Source organism: Lipotes vexillifer, unplaced genomic scaffold, assembly GCF_000442215.2.
Source record: "Lipotes vexillifer unplaced genomic scaffold, Lipotes_vexillifer_v1.1 scaffold641, whole genome shotgun sequence".
Lineage (NCBI taxonomy): Eukaryota > Metazoa > Chordata > Mammalia > Artiodactyla > Lipotidae > Lipotes > Lipotes vexillifer.
The window spans coordinates 2,735,943-2,758,506 of NW_006780658.1; the positions used below are offsets into that span (position 1 = coordinate 2,735,943).

The 22,564-nt window shown below is 37.4% G+C and overlaps 1 protein-coding gene across 1 annotated transcript; it reads right to left on the minus strand.

The window, feature by feature from the left end:
* Positions 1-620: 620 nt before the first annotated feature.
* On the minus strand, positions 621-2,446 carry B3GALNT1 (beta-1,3-N-acetylgalactosaminyltransferase 1 (Globoside blood group)). Its single transcript, XM_007454139.1, has one exon. It carries the CDS (start codon positions 2,414-2,416, stop codon positions 1,421-1,423), a length of 996 nt encoding a protein of 331 aa, XP_007454201.1. The 5' UTR covers positions 2,417-2,446; the 3' UTR covers positions 621-1,420.
* Positions 2,447-22,564: the final 20,118 nt, after the last annotated feature.

Here is a 22,564-nt window from a genome sequence, read left to right on the forward strand (position 1 = left end):
GAGTATTACAAGAGCTGACTATATATTTTCAAGTTCATATTTTCTGCCAACAGATTTGATCTTTCACCATCATGTAATCCAGAAAAAAGGAATCACTTGTCCCGTATCAGGCATAATGGGAAGTTGCATAATCCCAAGAATACGCGGGCAAGGAGTGCTTCTCTTGGACCAACTAGCAGGTCAAAGCTGACCTACATCACCACTCCTATGAAAAAACGTGCTTCTCCATGATATGGAAATCAGACTTGATTTTAGACCACACAGTAGGGCTTTCCTCTTGATGTGAAACTAATAACAATAGCAGCACTGTTTTTTTTTTCCTTTTTATTCTCAAACTGATTGTTAATTAAAAAACACGGAGCAGTTAACAATGCAACTTGAATCTTTAGTCTTCTCTTTCCAGCTCAAGCACTGAAATATGACACTCCTTTCATAATATTCTGGCCATCACGTTCTCTCTTTTCTTTTTGGCTTCAGAGTCCTTTCCAAAAGGAAACATGCTGCCTGGCACTCTACATTACTCCTAATTTCCAGGTGGAACAATGAGACAGATGAAGTGACATCTAAAAACACCAGGGATTATATTTTTAAAAACAAGACAATAATTTAGATCTTCTTCCTTTAATTCTTCTCTATATTACCACGAAGAAATATTTATCAAAGTTCAGGAGATTACTGATATGCAATAATGACCAATATCTACACATTAATGGAGCTATTCATAATAAACTCATCAGTGAAGTAATTGGAAAAGAAGTTTAAATATAAAGAGTGATTTTTCACTATTCTGTTTATACAGTATTGAAACAACCATAACATTCAAACACCCATAAAAGTGCAAAACTTTAAGTAACATTAAATAATAATTGATAACTGAAATACTGCAACATCCTGAAGTATCTTCCGAATGACAAAAAAGAGATGAAATTTTGTTCAGCATAACTTCACTTGTTTTACACACAACTATATATTTTAAAAAACCGTCATCCATGTAAGATATACACAAACCCCTGAACTGACTAGACTGTTCAATGAATAATACTCCACACCGCTTTGTTGTTATGGACAAATGAGCTTATAATTCAATGAAACCCATTTAAGAAGTTTTAATCTATAGAATGACACGTTCAAATTGTTTGGTCCTATGAGTTTTATTAACAAAAACTTCCCATTCCTTTATAAGATGTTTAATTCCTCTGAATATCATCTTTAAAAGGCCTGACTTGATTGTTGTCAAAATAAACCACAGGTCAAGTACAACCCTCCCGTCTCCAGCCTATAGCCTCTTCCTGAGTTTCAGTTCTGTGTAAGCCACACAGTGACCTTCCCATGAGTTTTCCATTGGAGAGTTCATAGTCTAACTTTAATGTTTTCCATAAAGTATCCCTCCCTTCTCTAGGCTTTGGGTAGAATGGTCAAATTAATAATGGCATGTGGTGTTCCTTAGCATAACCTGCCAAAACGTGATAATTTCCTTGGAAGAAAAGCCATGGGCTGCAATCACGCGTCTGAGTTGACAGACATCCAAATGGATCCTATATAAAAAGAAAAGGTTGGTGTCTTCTGGAATATGAATGTCCACTTTTAATAAATTCAAACAGATCCCAACATAAACATCTTCAAACTTGATGGGTTTTACGTGACTCATCATTTCATAGATTCTTGGCACCAAATCTCTAGACATTATATAACCCAACCCACTGCAGTAGGGAGGAAACACCTTGAAGGGATACTCCTGGTATGAAATATGGGTTTTTTGGTAAAATCCTCTATAAGAATAACTATCAATTAGAGGATAACCTGTGAAAAACTTCTCTGAGTGGTTTAAATTTAAAAGATACTTCACTAAATTGCCAGTATTGATGAAGACATCAGTGTCTGTCTTCATGATGTACCTGGCGTTGGGGCAAAACTCAGTTACCCACCTAAATGCCATAATTGTTTTCAAGGTCAGGTTATTGTACGTGTCTAAAAAATCTTGTCTTATTATGTCGCCGTAAAGGAGGTGTTCATCCTCTAAGGATAATGCTAACACTTTGTCTTCCCTTTCAGCCTGTTGGCCTAATAAGAAAAACGTAAGAACCTCATATCCCCACCATGACTTCTTTTCACCCCAAGTAACTCTAATGGCCTGTCTGGCTTTCACATCTGAGGGGTGTGAGGTCACCAGGATGACCAGAAATGGGTTTTGATGAGAGCAGTTCGAATGCTCTCGAAGTGTGAAGCGGAAGTCTTGTCTGTAAATGGGCTCATACTCATAGAAGTACATCCAGTTCACGCGTTCTATCACATTGTAGTGGGGAAGACTGAGGTACCACATCACCAGGAAGCTCAGGAGTGACAGCAGCAGGAGGCTCCATTTCAGGGATCTCAGCGACATCCTACCCGGAAGAGTGGTCAGGAGTGCTGGGGCCATTCACAGCAACTCAGGATCACGCAAGCCTCGGGTTCTGGAAGATTTATCAAAGACCTGCTTAGTATGCCACCACCCAAAACACATTTTCAAATGATACCTGATCATCTACTTAAGGAAGAAAAGTTGGGAGAACAAAAGCTCCAAAGCAAACCCAAAAATCCTGACCTGAATCTACTTAACTTCATTTAACTAGAAGCAAACGGATACCAACAACCAAAAGTATATTTCAGCTTTTTACATCAAGACCAATGTTAAAAACATATCCTCAATTATTTGAGGAAAATTAATACTTCTTGTTTGACATAACTGTTGAAATAATTCTTTTTTTTCATAATGGTAAAGAAGAGAAGCAGTTTGCTTTAGTTTTTACTGTAGATTTATTTTGTAACTCCCCCATTACTCATCTTTTTCTGGCCCTCTGGATATCCAGAATAAAATCATTAATGCAAAGAGATATTATCAGCAACATGTCCAAATAAACCAAGGGTCTTTCTCAGCTGTGTGATCTGATGTGAATTCTAGCAAACCGGAGTAAGAAAAACCCAATAGCTACAATTATTCAGTGACCTGCTTGATACGGGATGAGATAAAGGTGGAGATGCTTCCCCTGAAAGGTGAGGCCTCTAAACACAAGAAGGTTAACCATCTCTGGAGTTTTCAAATGCACAAGACTATGAAACAGCTTTTACTTGCCCAAAATACCACCCCAGCCCCCTTTCTACCTCACTAGCTGAACTCAATGCTCAGTTTGGACAGCAAGTGCTTAAATTAAAGGCCTGCCCATAGTATGAGTTTTTGTGTGTTTCCCATTCTAATCCCACTCCCATCTAATCTAATCTAACTTCCCTTTTCAGAAATCCTGCACCAGATCAGAATCATAGGATGGAACCTCCTAGAACACTTGCTCTTACAGGGAACTTCTAGCTGAGACAAGAAAACTGAGCTAGGAGACACGGCGCATTCACGGTCACAGCCTCAGCTCTGCTTTGGATCCCAAGGATAAGGCTGGTTTACAATTCGGGATCCCACAGGGCTTTCCTGGTGCCATGATCATGGGCCTCAGTCCAAAGACATTCATGTACTAAGTGTTTACTAGAACTTCAACATCCACAGGCTGCACCAGGCACTAAGGAGGCCAAAGGAAGAAGGAAATGGGAGGAGTGCAAATCCCAAGGCAACACGTAAACATGTCGCAGCAATGTAGTACAGACTGTTTACGTCAAATGCTAAGGAACTTCAGAATGAGGGACAGATCAACAACATGAGAGGCAGGCTGAGGAAGCTTCTGACCATGCCCTTTCACCCACAGTCAACTGGGGGAGAGATCCTGGGAACCCAGAATTTGCTATGGAGGGCATACATTAATGTCATTATATGGAAAGGCTGGTCTACCAAGCGCTCTACCTTGGGGCAATCTTAGGTCTTTGGACACACAGTTCTTCTGCCTCTTAATACATACAAAAATGACAGGATCTCAAGACTCTTTGTCCTTTCCCTCTGGCCGTATCTTACCTGCCCTGATTACTTCTTGCTACAATATCCTTTCCTACCTCTAATGTTTTTTATATTTTAAGTCACACAGTACAATGGAATGTCTCGGCAAACTCTCTAGTTCGGTTTCATGTATATGTGTCTTGCCTTTCCACTTATATTCTATGACCTTGTCGGAAAGAACATTTTTCTTTTGACAAGAATCAAAGTACAAGACAGAGACCTACAGCAAGAGTGCAATGAACACTGACCTGTCTGATATGCTATTTCTATTTGTATAAACATATAATGTAGGTCTACCCATCCCACCCCCATCCTCCTTTCTCCCCCTTACTAGCCTTACACAGCTAGCTCCCAGAAAAACCTGAAACAGAAGAGACGTAGAATGAGAATTATGGAAGGAATTAACATCTTCTTACACTTTCTCCTCACCTGGCTACTAGACACAGCACAACCCTAGGGAGATCCATCTAATCTCAGCCATCGATGACCTGTAGATTTATTAAAACTGTTATCAAATGGCAGTTTTACGTCTCATTCTGACAAACTGGCACATTATAACAAATTTCGGACAAATGGAAGGAAAGCATCTGAGTAAGGGGCTTCATGTATAACCGCACACAGGCAATGGAGGCAGGGCTACTCTTCAATAATGGGAAGAACTCAAAAACAGCAAATCTTACTATAAAAGTTATCCTATATGCATTCTATAAGCCACAGTTCATAAATGTGAAATTGTGTCTGTAGCTATGATGTCTACTGCTTATGGGCCTATGAAGAAAATAAAGTAGCAGCCAAAAGAACAGGAACTATCTATTCCAAAAGTGGGGGAAGGTCTTTCAAGGACTGGCTGGAACAGGTTACCTACAACACAGGTGGCTCCAAAGGCAGAGACCAGAGCCCACACCTAGCTCTGTCCTTTGCCAACCAGGGAGAGCTATGGGTATGTTATTTACCTCTGGAAGCCTCCATTTCCTCATCTCTACAGAATGAAGATGTTAATACAGTGTGAATTAACAGATGGCCTATGTCAGGTACGCAACAGAGGCTGTCGTCATGAGCCGTGTTCTACCCTTTGCGGCTATTCCATCCTGTTTATGTTCACTAAATTGATTTTTATTGTCAAAAGGGATTATCCTAAAGAAATAATCTTGATGAATTCTTCTTACTTGATGAATGTTTCAAAGCGTCAAAAGATTTTATTTCTTACCTTCTTGATTTATTTCTTCTGAGTGAAAGACCTTCAATTTCATCAACTGAACATTCAGTAGCAGGTAGTAGTCAAAAATAGTGCTTGAAATTTCTGCAAGATATGTAAGAAACTTAACAGCATCTACTTATGGGTCAGGGAATTAGACGTCAAAGAGGGGAAGGGAACCCCTTCCCCGTTCCAATTTCTTTCTGAACATATGCTGAAATAAAAGGTTAAAAAAAGCCCACGAATCCACAGAATTCAGAGAGTTCATGGGTTCATCAGGGAAGAAGAGCACTTGGTATTCAAGACGTAAAACCTCTAAATCCTCGCGTCAGATGGTGTCTTACGACATCCTACCACAGTTCCACTTCCCTGGATAAAGAACTCAGGGTCACTAAAAGAAGGGAAACACGAAACTTCTAAGAGACACTCTGCTGGTATCCTCTCTTTAATTCTCTGTTCCACATACATACACAGAAGGTAACCCTGACATGAAACTGTCAACTACCACTTCCCAATCCACTCCCTCCCCTTTGAACCTCTATCTCTACTTACAAATACCCAACACACATTAGTAAACTGAAAACTATGAAGCACATCTCAATTCCTGCCATGCTTTAGGATGCTCATATATTGATTTTCATCAGTCAAATTTAAAAACCAGAACAGGATGTGACAAACAGGAACGCACTGATATGTATCACTCCTTATACCAAAAACACTCCAAATGGATTAAAGATTCAAATGGGAGAAAAATAAACTGCTAGGAGCACAGACACACAAAAAATACAAATGAACATTTAACAATTTTGAAGTGGGGAAGAACTTTTAGTTATCCCATCTAAGGAAACAACCCAGAACTCATAAAGGAAATTTTGATCAAATAAAAATTTCAGAAAGTTCTTGAACAAGGTTGAAAAGCAAAAAAACAACGCAATAAAAAGCACAAACAAGGTTAAAAGATTAAAAAAAAAAACAGGGAAAAAATAAGATATTTATAATAATTTATAAGCCAAATAAGAGTTCATACAGCTTAATAAGAAATAGATGAATGCAAAAAGAGAATAAACAGCCAAAGGGGAAGTTCTCAAAAGAATTACAAATGATCGACAAAACAAGAAAAGATACTCAAACTCACAAGTAAGCAGAGATATTGACAAAAATCTCAAACTGGAAAATTAAGGGGGAAAAATGACAATACTTAGTTTGTGTGAGGAAAAGAGGCATTCTTGTGCACTTTTTGGAGAGATTTATTAAACATGTATCAAAGACTTGAATGTGCACACTCTTTGACCAATATCACTGCTAGCAATTTATCTTAAAGAAATAATCAGGCAACTGTGCATAACTTATAATATAAAAAATTATTTTAAAGTCTCCCAATTTTAAAGTCTTAACCAATTGGTTAAACAAAATTATGATACATCCATACAATGGTATACATTTATTCATTATATGCAATGATACTTAGCTATATTCTCTTGATATATTACTTAGTGAAAAATGCAGTAGCAAAATTGCATATGTAGTATGATTCCTTTTGAAAGATGAAAAGACAAGTCTCCACATAGCCACACATGCAGAGCAAGATGTCTGAAAGGATGTGTCCCAATATGTCAATGGTTTCAATTCTATGGACTTCCTGGAAGATATCTTTCTCTCTTTCTTTTATCATTTGGATTTTCCACACTATTTTTGTATTGTCTTTGTAAATAGATAAAAACAAAGTAAAAAAACTGGACTTCACGCTTGCCTATCTCAAAGTTCCAATGAATGGGAGTAACCCTAAGCTAGCAGTTAGGATCCCGAGTTTCACCTTATCTCAGCTCTTCTCCCAAGGTGTGAGCATGTACAATTCATGATATTTCTAGTAGGTATTATTCTCTTTTGTCTCAGTAAATATTAACTAAGTACAGTAAGCAATGATTTTTAAAATCCATTCAAAACACTGTAATTCTAATATAACTCTAATAGGATGTACATTAGCTAATAATAATAGCATTACGTACACACACAAAACCGTTCATAAAGCATTTCAACAAATTTTATTAGTTCCCCCCAATAACCCTATATTGTGGGCCAACTGGTTTGACTGTACATATTTTACAGGTGTATTTTAGAGTTCAAGTAAAATGAAGGTGAAATAAAAACACTGTGAAATGGACTAGGACTTATAAAGTGCACAAACTCTAGCTAAAAGGAGTACCAAGGGAATGTATTTTAGTATGAAGAAAAATGAACTCAGGAGGAAGGAACGGAATTCAAGAAACAAAGGTAAGTAAAGAGATTACTGAAAGATAATGAAGACTAATAAATATACATAGTAAAAAGGGAGAGAGTGAAGAACAAGCACAAAAACAGTATTTTCTGGTGTGGTTAAAAAAGTGAAACCAAAATACTATATAAAAATGATGTGGTTGCTTTAAAAGGAGTTTCATCTAACAATGTGTATTAACCTTTAGAGTGACGACCCTGAAAGAACATATACATTCCACACAGATTAAGAAACAAAAGAAACAAAGCAAGCTATCAACTCAACAGAGGGCAGGGAAAAAGGAAAAAAGCAGAGAAAATGCATGGCAAATGGAAAACCACAGAAGGAGGTGGCAAAAGTAAATTTAAATGCATCCGATATCAGAGTAAATACAAACGTAAACTTACCTACTGAAAAACAGCCTCTCAGATTGGCTTAAAACTCTGCCATATACTACTTATAAGATACATGCCTAAAACAAAACAACACAAAAAGTTTAAAAATTAGGAAATTTTTTAAAAATCAGGAAAATGCCTATCAGAAATCTGCTGTAGTTATTTATTAACATCATGTATTTAAAAGAACAGCATTTAAAAGGGACAAGGAGATTTTGTTACTAATAAAAGGAACCAACATATACATTCCACACAGATCAAGATAATTTAACAATCATGAAGCTATATAAACATAGAAACATAGTCTCAAAATACATAAAGCCAACTCTGAAAAGTATGAGTACAAATGGGAAAATCTATAATCCTAATAGGAGATTTTTAACAAATCTCTCTAAATAACTAAATACATCAAGCAGAAAAAAATAAGGATGGGAGTGTTTCAAATAAAATTATTATTATTATTAATAGTCTTGATTTAGTACCTTTCATTCAATTAAAAAGAACAGGAATAGTCTTTTCAAGACCACACAAAACATTTACTAAAAAACTGATCATGGGCTTCCCTGGTGACGCAGTGGTTAAGAATCCACCTGCCAATGCTGGGGACACGGGTTTGATCCTTGGTCCGGGAAGATCCCACATGCCGCGGGGTAACTAAGCCCATGCACCACAACTGCTGAGCCTGCATGCCACAACTACCGAAGCCCGCATGCTCTGGGGCCTGCATGCCACAACTACTGAGCCCGCATGCTGCAACTACTGAAGGCCGCATGCCTAGAGCCCATGCTCAACAAGAGAAGCCACTGCTCGCTGCAACTAGAGAAAGCCCGCGTGCAGCAACAAAGACCCAGTGAGCCAAAAAAAACAAATATATAAAAATAAATAAAATGATTATACTAAAAAAAAAACTGATCATATTAGGTTACATAAGCTGTCTCCAAAATTCAAAACTTAATTTAACACAGACCCCATTATTTGATCACAGTATTATTTCAGCTTAACTACCAAAACATATCTTGAAAAACACATAAACAAACAGACAAAAAATCCTGTCAGGAAACTCAAAACCCTTACACACCCAATTTTTGTTTAATCCATAAACTTAAAGAGAACACCACAGTGGTAATCATAAAATACATGCAACTGAATACCAGCAGTGTATAACATTTCAATGAGGAAGATATTATACCAATCCCTTACCTGAAAATTACTGGGGGAGAAGACAAGTCAAATTTTTTCTCTTGTTGTTTTGTTTTAAAGAGTGATTTGTAGTTCAGGGAAGACAAAGAGCTCCAAGTGAAAAGGAGAAGCTCTTCTTTATAGAAAACTGCCAATTATGAATGTAGATAGAATGACAGAATAAGAAAACTATCATGTTGCAACCTTTCATGAAATTACTGATTCAGGCAATGATTATCAATCAGTGTTTTAATCATCAAATGAAAGATTGATAGGGAATTAGACATTGTATGGTACCAAAGTAACACCACAAAGATTACTTTTTACTTGTAGGGACTGAAAAGAATATAAAATTCACAGTGAAGGAATGCTACCACTCTCATCCAATCATCAATCTCAGCATTATAAATGATGGAACAAACACATATTATGCGTCTCCAAATGAGATACAATGTGAAGTGTATATCCTAGCCAAAATGTTTAACTGGAATCTAATCACATTTTATATGAAATACAGAGAACAGAAGAACAAGCTAAGAACTCCACAGGGAAACACTCCAACAAACCCAGGAGGTGGGGTGTTCTATGGGACAACTAGCATGGTGTCTACAGCTAGTCAATCCCGTAAAACAAGGGATGGCTCAATATTAAAAGAGATTAAGAGACATACACAATTGCAGTGTATGATCCCAGACTGGATCCTGGAGAAACTGAAGACAATGTTGATATGAGGTGATGTGAAAAGGATTATTTATTTTGTTAGGTGTGATGATGTTAACTGAAAATGTTCCTGGGTAAATAAATGTGCTATATCCATACATACAATGGAATACTATTCAGCTGTAAAAAGAAACAAAGTACTGATACTTTGTTTGGCTATAACATTTTATTTAAGAATTCAGAACATGGGGATGGCTTCACTGGGGAATTTACCAAACATACAAAGAAGAACTTATACCAATCGTTCTCAAACTCTTCCAAAAGACTGAAGAGGAGGGAACACTCCCGAAGTCATTCTATGAAGCCACTATCACCCTGATACCAAAATCAGACAAAGACAGCACCAAGAAAGAAAATTACAGGTCAAAATCTTTAATGAATATAGATGCAAAAATTCTCAACAAAATACTAGCAAACCGAATTCAAGAACACACAAAAAAGATCATACAACATGATCAAGTTGGATTCATTCATCCCAGGGTCACAAGGATGGTTCAACGTATGCAAATCAATCAATGTGACACACCACATCAACGAAAGAAAACACAAAACCACATGATCATTTCAATAGATGCAGAAAAAGTATCTGATAAAATTCAACATACATTCATGTTAATAACTCTTATCAAAGTGAGTATAGAGGGAACATATCTCAACATAATAAAAGCTATTTTTGACAAACCCACAGCCAACATAATACTTGGTAAAAAGCTAAAAACCTTCTCACTAAAATCTGGAAGACAAGGATGCCCACTCTCACCACTTCTATTCAACGTAGTATTGGAAGTCCTAGCCACGGCAATCAGAGAAGAAAAAGAAATAAGAGGTATCCAAGTTGGAAAGGAAGATGTAAAAATTGTCATTATACGTAGATGACATGATACCATATATAGAAAACTCCACACAAAAACTACTAGAACTGATAAACAAACTCAGTACGTTAGCAGGATACAAAATCACCGTACAGAAATCTGTTGCATTTCTTTACACTAACAATGAAATGTAGAAAGGGAAAGTTTTTAAAAAATCCCTTATAAAATTGCATCAAAAAAGAAAAACACTTAGGAATAAACCTCACCAAGGAGGAGAAAGACTTATATATTGAGAACTATAAGACACTGATAAAGGAAACTGAAGCTGATTCAAAGAAATGGAAAGATATACCATGCTATTGGATTAGAAGAATTAATATTGTTAAAATGGCCATACTACCCAAAACAATCTACACATTTAATGTGATCCCTATCAAATTACACATGACATTTTTCACAGAACCAGAACAAATAATCCTAAAATTTATATGGAATCACAAAAGACCCAGAATTACCAAAGCAATCCTGAGAAAAAAGATCAAAGCTGGAGGCATAACCCTTCCAGACTTCAGACAATACTACAAAGCTACAGTAATCAAAACAGCATGGGCTTCCCTGGTGGCGCAGTGGTTGAGAGTCTGCCTGCCGATGCAGGGGACACAGGTTCGTGCCCCGGTCCGGGAAGATCCCACATGCCGCAGAGTGGCTGGGCCCGTGAGCCATGGCCGCTGAGCCTGTGAGTCTGGAGCCTGTGCTCCACAACGGGAGAGGCCACAACAGTGAGAGGCCTGCGTACTGCAAAAAAAACACAAAAAACAGCATGGTACTGGCACAAAAACAGACATATGGATCAATGGAACAGAACAGAAAGCCCAAAAATAAACCTATACATCTATAGTCAATTAATCTTTGAAAGGAGACAAGAATATACAATGGAGAAAAGACAGTCTCTTCAGCAAGTGGTGTTGGGAAAGCTGGACAGCCACATGTAAACCAATGAAGTTAGAACATTCCCTCACACCATACACAAAAATAAACTCAAAATGGCTTAAAGACTTTATATATAAGATTTGACACCATAAAACTCCTAAAAGAGAACATAGGCAAAACATTCTCTGATACAAATTGTAGCAATGTTTTCTTAGGTCAGTCTCCCAAGGCAACAGAAATAAAAGCAAAAATAAGCAAATGGGATATAATTAAACTTACAGGCTTTTGCAAAGCAAAATAAACTATAAACAAAACAGACAAATTACAGACTGGGAAAAATATCTGAAAACGATGTAACTGACAAGGGCTTAATTTCCAAAATATACAAAAAGCTCATACAACTCAGTTACAAAAAAACAAACGACCCAATAAAAAAAATGGGCAGAAGACCTAAACAGACATTTCTCCAAAGAAAACACAGAGATGGCCAATAGGCACATGAAAAGATGCTCAACTTCACTAATTATCAGAGAACTGCAAATCAAAACTACAATGAGGTATCACCTCACACTGGTCAGAATGGTCATCATCAAAAAGTCTACAAATAATAAATGCTGGAGAGGGAGTGGAGAAAAGGGAACCCTTCTACACTGTTGGTGAGAATGCAAACTGTTGCAGCCACTATGGAAAGCAGTATGGAATTTCCTTAAAAAACCAAAACTAGAGTTACCATATGATATAGCAAACCCACTCCTCATCATATATCCAGAAAAAAACTCTAGTTTGAGGGCTTCCCTGGTGGCGCAGTGGTTGAGAGTCCGCCTGCTGATGCAGGGGACACGGGTTCGTGCCCCGGTCTGGGAAGATCCCACATGCCGTGGAGCGGCTGGGCCCGTGAGCCATGGCCGCTGAGCCTGCGCGTCCAGAGCCTGTGCTCCGCAACAGGAGAGGCCACAGCAGTGAGAGGTCCGCGTACCGCAAAAAAAAAAAACAAAAAAACCCTCTAGTTTGAAAAGATACATGCACCCCAATGTTCACAGCAGCACTATTTACAATAGCCAAGACATGGAAGCAACCCTAAATTTCCATTGACAAATGAATGGATAAAGAATATGTGGAATACAATGGAATGCTACTCAGCCACAGAAAAGAGTGAAATAATGCCATTTGCAGCAACATGGATGGACCTAGAGATTATCACATTAAATGAAGTCAGACAGAGAAAAACAAGTATCATATGGCATCATCTATATGTGGAATCTAAAATATGATACGAATGAACTTATTTACAAAACAGAAACAGACTCACCAACACAGAAAACAAACTTATGGTTACCAAAGGGGAAGAGGGATGTGGGATAAATTAGGATTAGCAGATACAAACTACAATATATAAAGTAAATAAACAAGTTCCTACTGTATAGCACAAGGAACTATATCCAATATCCTGTAATAAACCATAATGAAAAAGAATATTTATGTGTGTGTGTATATATTTATACACACACACACACACACACACACACAATGAATCACTTTGCTGTACACCAGAAACTAACACAACACTGTAAATTAACTACACTTCAAGAAAAAAAAAAAAAAGAAATCAGAAAATGGGTGAACCTAAAAAACATTATGCTAAGTAAATGAAACCCAACACAAAAGACCATATTATTATATGAAATGCCCCTATAGGCAGTAGGTTAGTGGTTACCTGGGGGTGGGTCCGTGACTGACTGCAAATGGCCATAAAGGATCTTTTTAGGGTAATGGAAATATTTTAAAACTTGACTGTGGTAATGGTGGCAGAACCCTGTAAGTTTAGTAAAAATCATTCAGTTGTAAAATTAAAATGAAATAATTGTATGGTATGTAAGTCATACCTCAATAAAGCTGTTAAAATTTTTTTTAATTTAAAAAATATTTTCCTATTTTTAATAAGAGTCATACACACTGATATACTTAGGAGTAGAATGTCACAATATCTATATCTAATTTAAAATATTTCAGTAATAAAAACTAAAGAGAGTTAAGAAAAGAAAAATATTCCCTCTCTCATGTATTTCTGGTAGAGTAAAAAGTGGTAACACCTCTATGGAGGGCAGTTTGGAAATACATACTTATACAAATTACAAATACTTTTATTATTTTATCAGTAATTTTGTTCCTGAAGTATATTTCAGATACAGGTGCATAGGTCCAAAATGATGCGTGTATATAAGGTTATTGGCTGCAAAATTGTTCGTAACAGTAAATAATTAAAAATAAGCCAAGGGATCACAATGAGAGATTTCTTATATAAACCATGATACATCCACCCAATAGAAAACTTTACAGCAGTTAAAAAAAAAAAGAATAAGGATGTTCTCTAAGTACTGACAGGGAAAGATTTCTAGAATTCATCAAGTGAAGAAGTAAGATATAGAACAATGTTTATAATATGTTAACTTTTGTGTTAGAAAGGAATACAAAATAAAACCAATATTTGTATGTACATATGAAAAACAGTGGAAAGACACACATAGTGGACAGAGAGGAATGTGGTGGATAAGAAAGAAAGGTGAGAGCACTCCTTTTTATATTACTTTGTTATACTACTTGGCATCACTTTGTTATATTACTTAGTAATATCACTTTGTTATATTACATTGTTACCTATATTTTTTTTAAATATTATTTTGACTCTTATACTTGAATACATTAAAATTCAAAACAATGAAAACAAAAATTTTCCCTCCTCATTTAAAAAAGTGCTACATATGAAGATGCACTGGGTATTACTAAAACAATCCTTACAGAAAATTAACTTTTAAAAATAATGTACTTTTTTAGGACTTCCCTGGTGGCACAGTGGTTAAGAATCCGCCTCCCAATGCAGGAGACATGGGTTCGATCCCTGGTCCAGGAAGATCCCACATGCTGCAGAGCAACTAAGCTCGTGCACCACAACTACTGAGCCTGTGCTCTAGAGCCCGCGAGCCACAACTACGGAGCCTGAGCGCCACAACTACTGAAGCCCACATGCCTAGAGCCCATACTCCGCAACAAGAGAAGCCACCGCAATGAGAAGCATGCACATCGCAACAAAGAGTAGCCCCTACTCGCTGCAACTAAAGAAAGCCCATGCACAGCAATGAAGACCCAATGCCGCCAAAAATAAATAAATTTATAAAAAAAAGAAAACATAAAAATAATGTACCTTTTTACAAAAGTAGAATTACTTTATATATTTTTTGTATCCATGTGATATATTTTTTGTATCCATGTGATATTTTTTTTACTGGCTTATAATTTACATACAGTAAAATTCATCCTTTTTGTTGTACTGTTCTGTAAGTTTTGACACTTATGTAACCACCAGCACAATCAAGATATGAAACAGTTCCATCACAACAAACATTCTACTGATGTCCCTTTGTAATCAATCCTTCCCCCAACATGCAGGCAACCACTGATGTTTTTCATCCCTATAGTTTAGCCTTTACCAGAATGTCACATAAATGAAATGATATGTTACGCAGACTTTTTAGTCTGTCTTCTTTCATCAGCATTAACAGATAACATATTTTAAAAAACAGATTGAAAATAAATGATCTGAGTATAAGAAATTTTTAAAATTCCTATGTTATTACTAAGAAAATAAAAGGAATAATAAAGATAAAACAGAAAATAATGAAAAACAAAAAAACCAATACAGGTGATTATTAAAAAAAAAAAATTAGGAATAGAAAGGAAGTTCCTTAACCTATTGAAGAAACCATAGCAAACTTAATGATGAAACTTCAGAAGTATTTCCATTAAAGTCAGGAAAAAGACAAGGATGCCCACTATCACTTCTACTATTCAGTGTTTTTCTAGTGAGCCTTACTATCCCCTAAACAAGAAGAGGAAATAAGATATAAAAATTGTCAAGGAAGAGAAACAACTGCCCTTATTTTCATATTATATAATCATCTACATAGAAAACTCAAGGGAAAAAAGATGACATAAAAGAACTAACAGTTTTTTTTTTTTTGCGGTATGCAGGCCTCTCACTGTTGTGGCCTCTCCCGTTGCAGAGCACAGGCCCCGGACGCGCAGGCCCAGCGGCCATGGCTCACGGGCCCAGCCGCTCCGCGGCATGTAGGATCTTCCCGTGTCCCCTGCATCTGCAGGCAGACTCTCAACCACTGCGCCACCAGGGAAGCCTGAACTAACAGCCTGAACTACCAAGATGCTGGATATGAGCTTACATACAAATCAGAAACATTAAAACAATAAATAAAATAAAAATCTAACACGAAAAACACAATAGCAACAAAACTACAGTGTCAAATAAAGGTAACAAAAGATGTGCCGAACACTGATGTAGAAAACTAAAAATATTTCTGAAGAGTATAAAAAAGATGTGAATAAACAAGAGAGATAACATGTTCGGGGATAAGAAAACTCCAATGTAAGATTCTACTTCCCCAAACTGATCAATAAATTCACAGGATTATGAAAGGAACTTAATGATCTAGGAATAACCACCAAAATTTTGAGAACAAAGAATGAAGTTGGTGTTCGGGTGGATCTGGTGTTATCAAATATTTTGCAGAGCTCAGTAATTAAACCAGAGGAATAGAACAATGTATTAAACAGCTGGATAACAAGACCAGAAATAAACCCACCCATCCATAGGGACTTGAAAAATGGCAGAGGTGGCTCTGCAAACCAATGGGGAAAGGATTCAATAAACTGTTTTGGAATAAATGTGGAAAAAATAAAATTATATTCATATTTCCAAAATAAAATACCGAGTCGATAAAAGAATTAAATGTAAAAAAAGCAAAACTAATACCACGATAAGAATTACAGAATAGATCTGTGATCTTAGCATGGGGGAAGTCTTTGTAAACAAGTCACAAAAAGCATATCCATAAAAGAAAGGCGAAAGAGATTGGGTCACAACAAAATATAAAACTACTTATAAGACAAGACACCATAAACACAGTTAAAAGATGAGCCACATGGGACTTCCCTGGTGGTCCAGTGGTTAAGACTCCATGCTTCCACTGCAAGGGGCGTGGGTTTGATCCCTGCTCAGGGAACTAAGATCCTGCATGTCACGTGGTGCCACCAAAAATAATAAAATAAAATAAAATAAAATATTTAAAAAAATAGATGAGTCACAGGCTCAGAGAAGATATTTACAACAAGTAAAAACAAAGGACTGGTATACAGAATCTCTTTTGGATACATATTTGTTATATAATATATAGTTGTAATAATCTGCTATCATTATTTTGTTTATATGAAGTTTATATAAAACTTACAAATCAAAAGGAAAATGAGTGACATGAACAAGAAGTTCACAGAAGAGGAAATAAAGAGTGGCCAACGGACATGAAAAGAGGGTTGATCTCAAAAGTAGTCAGGGAAATGCAAATTAAAGTCAGATACAAAATTTTTAAACCATTGAAAAATCTCAAAGTTTAATATTAATCAGGTACTGGAGTAAATGCTATTTGTCACACACTGTGAAGCACAAACTGTTGCAGCCCCTCTGGTAAGCAATAGGGCTGCATCTAGGAAAACTGAAAACCAGTCACTCCTCTTCTGGGAACACACCCTAGAAAAACTCCCATACGTGTACACATGTGGATACATGTACAAGCATGCTCATTAGGGGGACTACAAAAGTGGAAAATTCGAGGTAACCTAATTGTCTATCCATAAGATAATAGATAAATAAAAGCTGGTCTGTCTTCCAGTGGAATCCTACAAGATAGTTACTGGATTTGTACATAGTATATCATTTTGAAAATAAAAAGTTGAGTAAAAAATACAAGTTGAATGATTACACATATATAAAATACACCATTTAGATAAACAGTTTTAAACCACACACAAGAAACGGTAAGCTTTCAGAAGCAGCTATAAAACTATTTTTTAAAGGGACCGCAGGAACACCTTCCACACTAAGCAGTGTGGGTGTCACTGTGAAAGAATGAAGGGTGTGTGTGGGGAAAACGGGAAAAAATAGATTAGACACGAATACTATAAAATATTAGCAGTTAATTCAGGGTGATAGAAAAATAGGCCTTCTCTTATATTTATAGTTTTCCTTGTAATTTAAATTTATCAAAACAGGAAAAAAAAGCATAATAAAAATGCAGTTAGATGGCTCACCCTCAATCTTGGCTGCAGCACTTAATGGCTGTGTGACCTTGGAGAAGTTAACTTCTCAAAAGTGTCTCCTTCCAGATATAAATCATCAATAGCAATTTAGTTACTGTGAGGTTTATGTGGAGAACATGAATTAACCAGTCAGCACTAGGACACTCTGTAGTTTCTGAAGTTAAACGACATTCAGCCACGCAGATAAATGTACACACTATGAGGTCACAGAAATCAAGCTGGCCTGGCCTGAGATCTGGAATTGGCTCATTCCCTGACAGTGGGACCACAGGTCTTCTTAGGAAGGCTGAACAGCAGGCTTTGTGAACCCTGACACTGTTCTAAATCCCATGTCCCTGGGGAGGGACAGAAAGAAAAACCAAAAACATCAATGCATAGAAAAATACAAAAAGGCCCAATATGGACACTGTTATTTTATTACTGACTTTTTAAATAATAATGTCACATAGCACCGTCAACAAATAAATTATATTTATAATTTAAAAATAATTTTCATTTTATAAAAAATAAACTTGTGATTGTATTAACTGCACATGCATTCACCAACTAGACTCTAAATAATTTACATTAAGCAAACCATCTTCTCTGTCTTACAAGTTTAGCACAACGCTGGGTGCACAGCAGGCCACCAGTAATTATTGTTGATTTGGTGGCTGATCAACAACAGCTGAAGAAACATCTCAAATAATAGAAAAGCCCAGAAAACCTACAGAGACAAAACAGTTGTCAGCTTCCAGATTTATTAAGCATGCAAATGCTTTAACCATCAAATGAAACCACTGTCCTCAGAGAAGGAACCAACATCTCAGTTATTAAGCACAGAACTTTATGGCAGCCAAAGATGGCTGCATTTGTGTCGTATCTACAGGTGTTACAGAGCCTCAAAAGGGCTGTGGACCAAAAAACTGGAAATCATTCAAACTATTATTTTTTAATGGAGGGCTTTTCAGAGTTTTTAATGTTAATGTACATTCTCTGAGAAGAGGATATATTACGCAATGTTTCTCAAACTTATCTGAACAAAGAACCTATTTTAAGTTTCAGAGCCTCTGGCAGGACTAGAATTCCGCACTTGGGGAAATGCTATCCTAGAACATCTTTGTATTCACTGAATCACAAAACTAATTTTGATGATTTAATAAATAAATATTTAAGTAGTAGTTTGAAGTAAAAAAGGAAACCCAAAAAACTAAACAAACTGGTTTAACTACTTTGGAAAATTTTTTAGTGTTATTCACTAAGATATAACATACATGTACCCAATGACACGGCTACTACACCCTCAGGCAGAACACTCAACAACGTGTATGTCCATAAGGACACCAAAAAATGTTCACTAAAGTTTTTAATAGCACACTATTCATGAGAGCCCCAACCTGGAAACAACCCACAGTAGAAGAAAGAAATTTAGAGAATATAGCACATTATACAAAATGAAAACGAACAAACTACATCCTCACAAGACATCATGGAGAATCTCTCAACCATAAGGTTGAGCTAAAGAAGCCAAGTACATAAAGAACAGACACTATAATGCGATTTATACAAAGTTGAAAAGCAGGCAGAAGTAATCTAAAGCATTAGAATTCAGGACACTGGTAACTTCTGGGGAGAAGGAGGAAATATAATTGGGAGAGACTGGAGGGGACCTTCTGGGGTGTTGGCCATGTGCTGTTTCTGTACCTAGATGGTAGCTACAGGTACGTTCACTCTGATAATTTATCTTCTAACTTGCACACTTTTCTTTTTGCATGCCATACTTCAACAGAAATGTAAAAAGAGCTTGGCAGTCCAATCAATTATCTGTTTATTCAGATACTATGTGCAATCAGTGTAGGCAGGTGTCCACACGATGTGCTGGCCCTGGATGCCCCAGCTATGGGAAGAGCACCAGGCACTAAGCCATGTCATCTTCAAGAGAGCCCACGAATTAAGGAGCTTTAAAGACCTTTACTGTTCACATTTCACAGGTGAGGAAACTAAGGCTTAGAGAGAGTCAGTAACTTGCCCAAAGTCACAGGCTATAAGTGGTAGAGACAAAAATCAAACAGGACTCCAAACCTCATGTTCTTGACCACTGCCCTTCCTACCCTGGGGAGTCTGCTGCAGCCCTCTTGACCAGAGCTGCTCTGAGTGGGTTTTAACTTCTTGCAACCACTGAACCTTGAGACAAACAGTAAAGCAGCATCACAGCCTTACCATCTTTACACAGAAACACTCAAGACTCACATTCTCAAAATCTGAAATATGAGTTACTAACAACAGTAATGAATAGTAACTAATAATTCATGCAGGTATGGACCTTTTATTTTGCATCAAAAACATGCTGGGCACAAGAAAATAAACTGGGGGGTGGGCGGAGGGATCAGCTCAAATGCAAGGGCTCTAGAGAAATGGAAAAGAGAGCTGAGTTACAGCAATGGTACAATTATTTAAGCAAAAATAACCTGATATTCTTTCCTGGGGTGCAAAAATGTTGGTTATTTTCTACAAAGTGAAAGTAAATTTAATTATTTAAAAAATATATAAAATGTTTCTAATTGCAAATGTAATACATGTTCATCAGAGAACTGTGAATGCAAAAACAAAGCACAAAGACAATAAAAGCTGAAAGATAATGTTAACTTTTTTTTTTTTTTTTGGCTGCACCATGCAGCATGCAGGATCTTAGTTCCCAGACCAGGGATCAAATCCGTGCCCCAATTTTTTTCCTTTTTATGGCTGAGTAATATTGCATTGTATATATGTACCACATCTTCTTTATCCATTCATCTGTCGATGGACATTTAGGTTGTTTCCATGTCCTGACTATTGTAAATAGTGCTGCAATGAACATTGGGGTGCATGTGTCTTTTTGAATTATGGTTTTCTCTGGGTATATGCCCAGTAGTGGGATTGCTGGGTCACATGGCAGTTCCATTTTTAGTTTTTTAAGGAACCTCCATACTGTTCTCCATAGCAGCTGTATCATTTACATTCCCACCAACAGTGTAAGAGGGTTCCCTTTTCTCCACACCCTAATGACTGTCATACAGAGTGAAGTCAGAAAGAGAAAAACAAATATCATACATTAACCCATGTACGTGAAATCTGAAAAAATTGGTATAGATGATCTTATTTACAAAGCAGAAATAGAGCCACAGACGTAGAGAACAAATGCATGGATACCAAGGGGGAAAGGAGGGGGTGGGATGAATTGGGAGATTGGGATTGACATATATACACTACTGATGCGGTGTATAAAATAGATAACTAATGAGAACCTACTGTATAGCACAGGGAACTCTACTCAGTGTTCTGTGGTAACCTAAATGGGAAGGAAATCCAAAACAGAGGGGATATATGTATACATATAGCTGATTCACTTTGCCGTACAGTGTAAACTAACACAACATTGTAAAGCAACTATACTCCAATAAATATTAAAAAAAAAACATAAGGAACTCTTACAACTCAACAGCAAAAAAAAAAAAAAAAGATCCAATTAAAACATGGGCAGGGCTTCCCTGGTGGCGCAGGGGTTGAGAGTCTGCCTGCCAATGCAGGGTACACGGGTTCGTGCCCCGGTCCGGGAGGATCCCACGTGCCACAGAGCGGCTGGGCCCATGAGCCATGGCCACTGAGCCTGCGCGTCCAGAGCCGGTGCTCCGCAACGGGAGAGGCCACAACAGTGAGAGGCCCGCGTACCGCAAAAAAAAACACAGGCAAAAGACTTGAATAGACATTTTTCCAAAGAAGATTTACAAATTTACAAAAGGCCAACGTGTATATGAAAAGGTGTTCAGAATCACTAACCATCAGGGAAATACAAATCAAAACCACAATGAGATATCACCTCACACCTGTTAGAATGGCTACCATGAAAAACACACAAGAGATAACAAGTGTAGGTGAGGATATGGAGAAAAGGGAACCCTTGGGAACTGTTGGTAAGAATGTAAATTGGTTCAGCTGCTATGGAAAACAGTATGGAGTTTCCTCAAAAACTTAAAAATGGAACTACCATATGATCCAACAATCCCACTTCTGAGTATATATCCAAAGAAGATGAAATTATCAAACCTCAAAGAGATATCTGCACCACCATGTTCACTGCAGCATTATTCACAATAGACTCGATATGGAAGCCACCTAAATGCATATTGATGGATGAATGGATAAAGAAAATATGGCATACACACACACACACACACACACAGGAATATTATTCAACCATAAAAAAGAAAACATCCTGGGGCTTCCCTGGTGGCACAGTGGTTGAGAGTCCGCCTGCCGATGCAGGGGACACGGGTTCATGCCCCGGTCCGGGAAGATCCCACATGCCGCGGAGCGGCTGGGCCCATGAGCCATGGCCGCTGAGCCTGCACATCCGGAGCCTGTGCTCCGCAACGGGAGAGGCCACAACAGTGAGAGGCCCGTGTACCGCAAAAAAAAAAAAAAAGAAAAAGAAAACATCCTGCCATTTGTAACAACATGGATGGACCTTGAGATCATTAGGCTAAGGGAAATAAGTCAGAGAAAGACAAATACTGCATGGTCTCACTTATATGTGGATTCTAGAAACATTTAATTCATAGAAACAGTAGAATGGTGGTTGCCAGGAACTAGGGGGTGGGAGAAATGCGGAGATGTTGGTCAAAGGGTACAAACTTCCAGTTATAAGAATGTGTTCTGGGGAATCTAATGTACAATGTGTGGACCATTTAACAATAGTGTATTGTTAGTACTTGAAAATTGCTAAGAGAGTAAATCTTAACTGTTCTCACCACAAAAAAACGAAAACAAAACCAAAAAGCAACCCATGACCCCTGCAGTGGAAGCACAGAGTCCTAACCATTGGACTGCCAGGGAAGTTCCACAACGTTAACATTTTTGATGAAGATCAATCAAGCCTGTCTCTCCTCAGGAAAACATAAGCCCCCATCCCACCAGCTGCAACTGCCCTCATCCTATCCCTGTTTCAGCCACAAGGGCTTCCTTTCTGATCCCTGACTGTGTCAAACTCTTTCC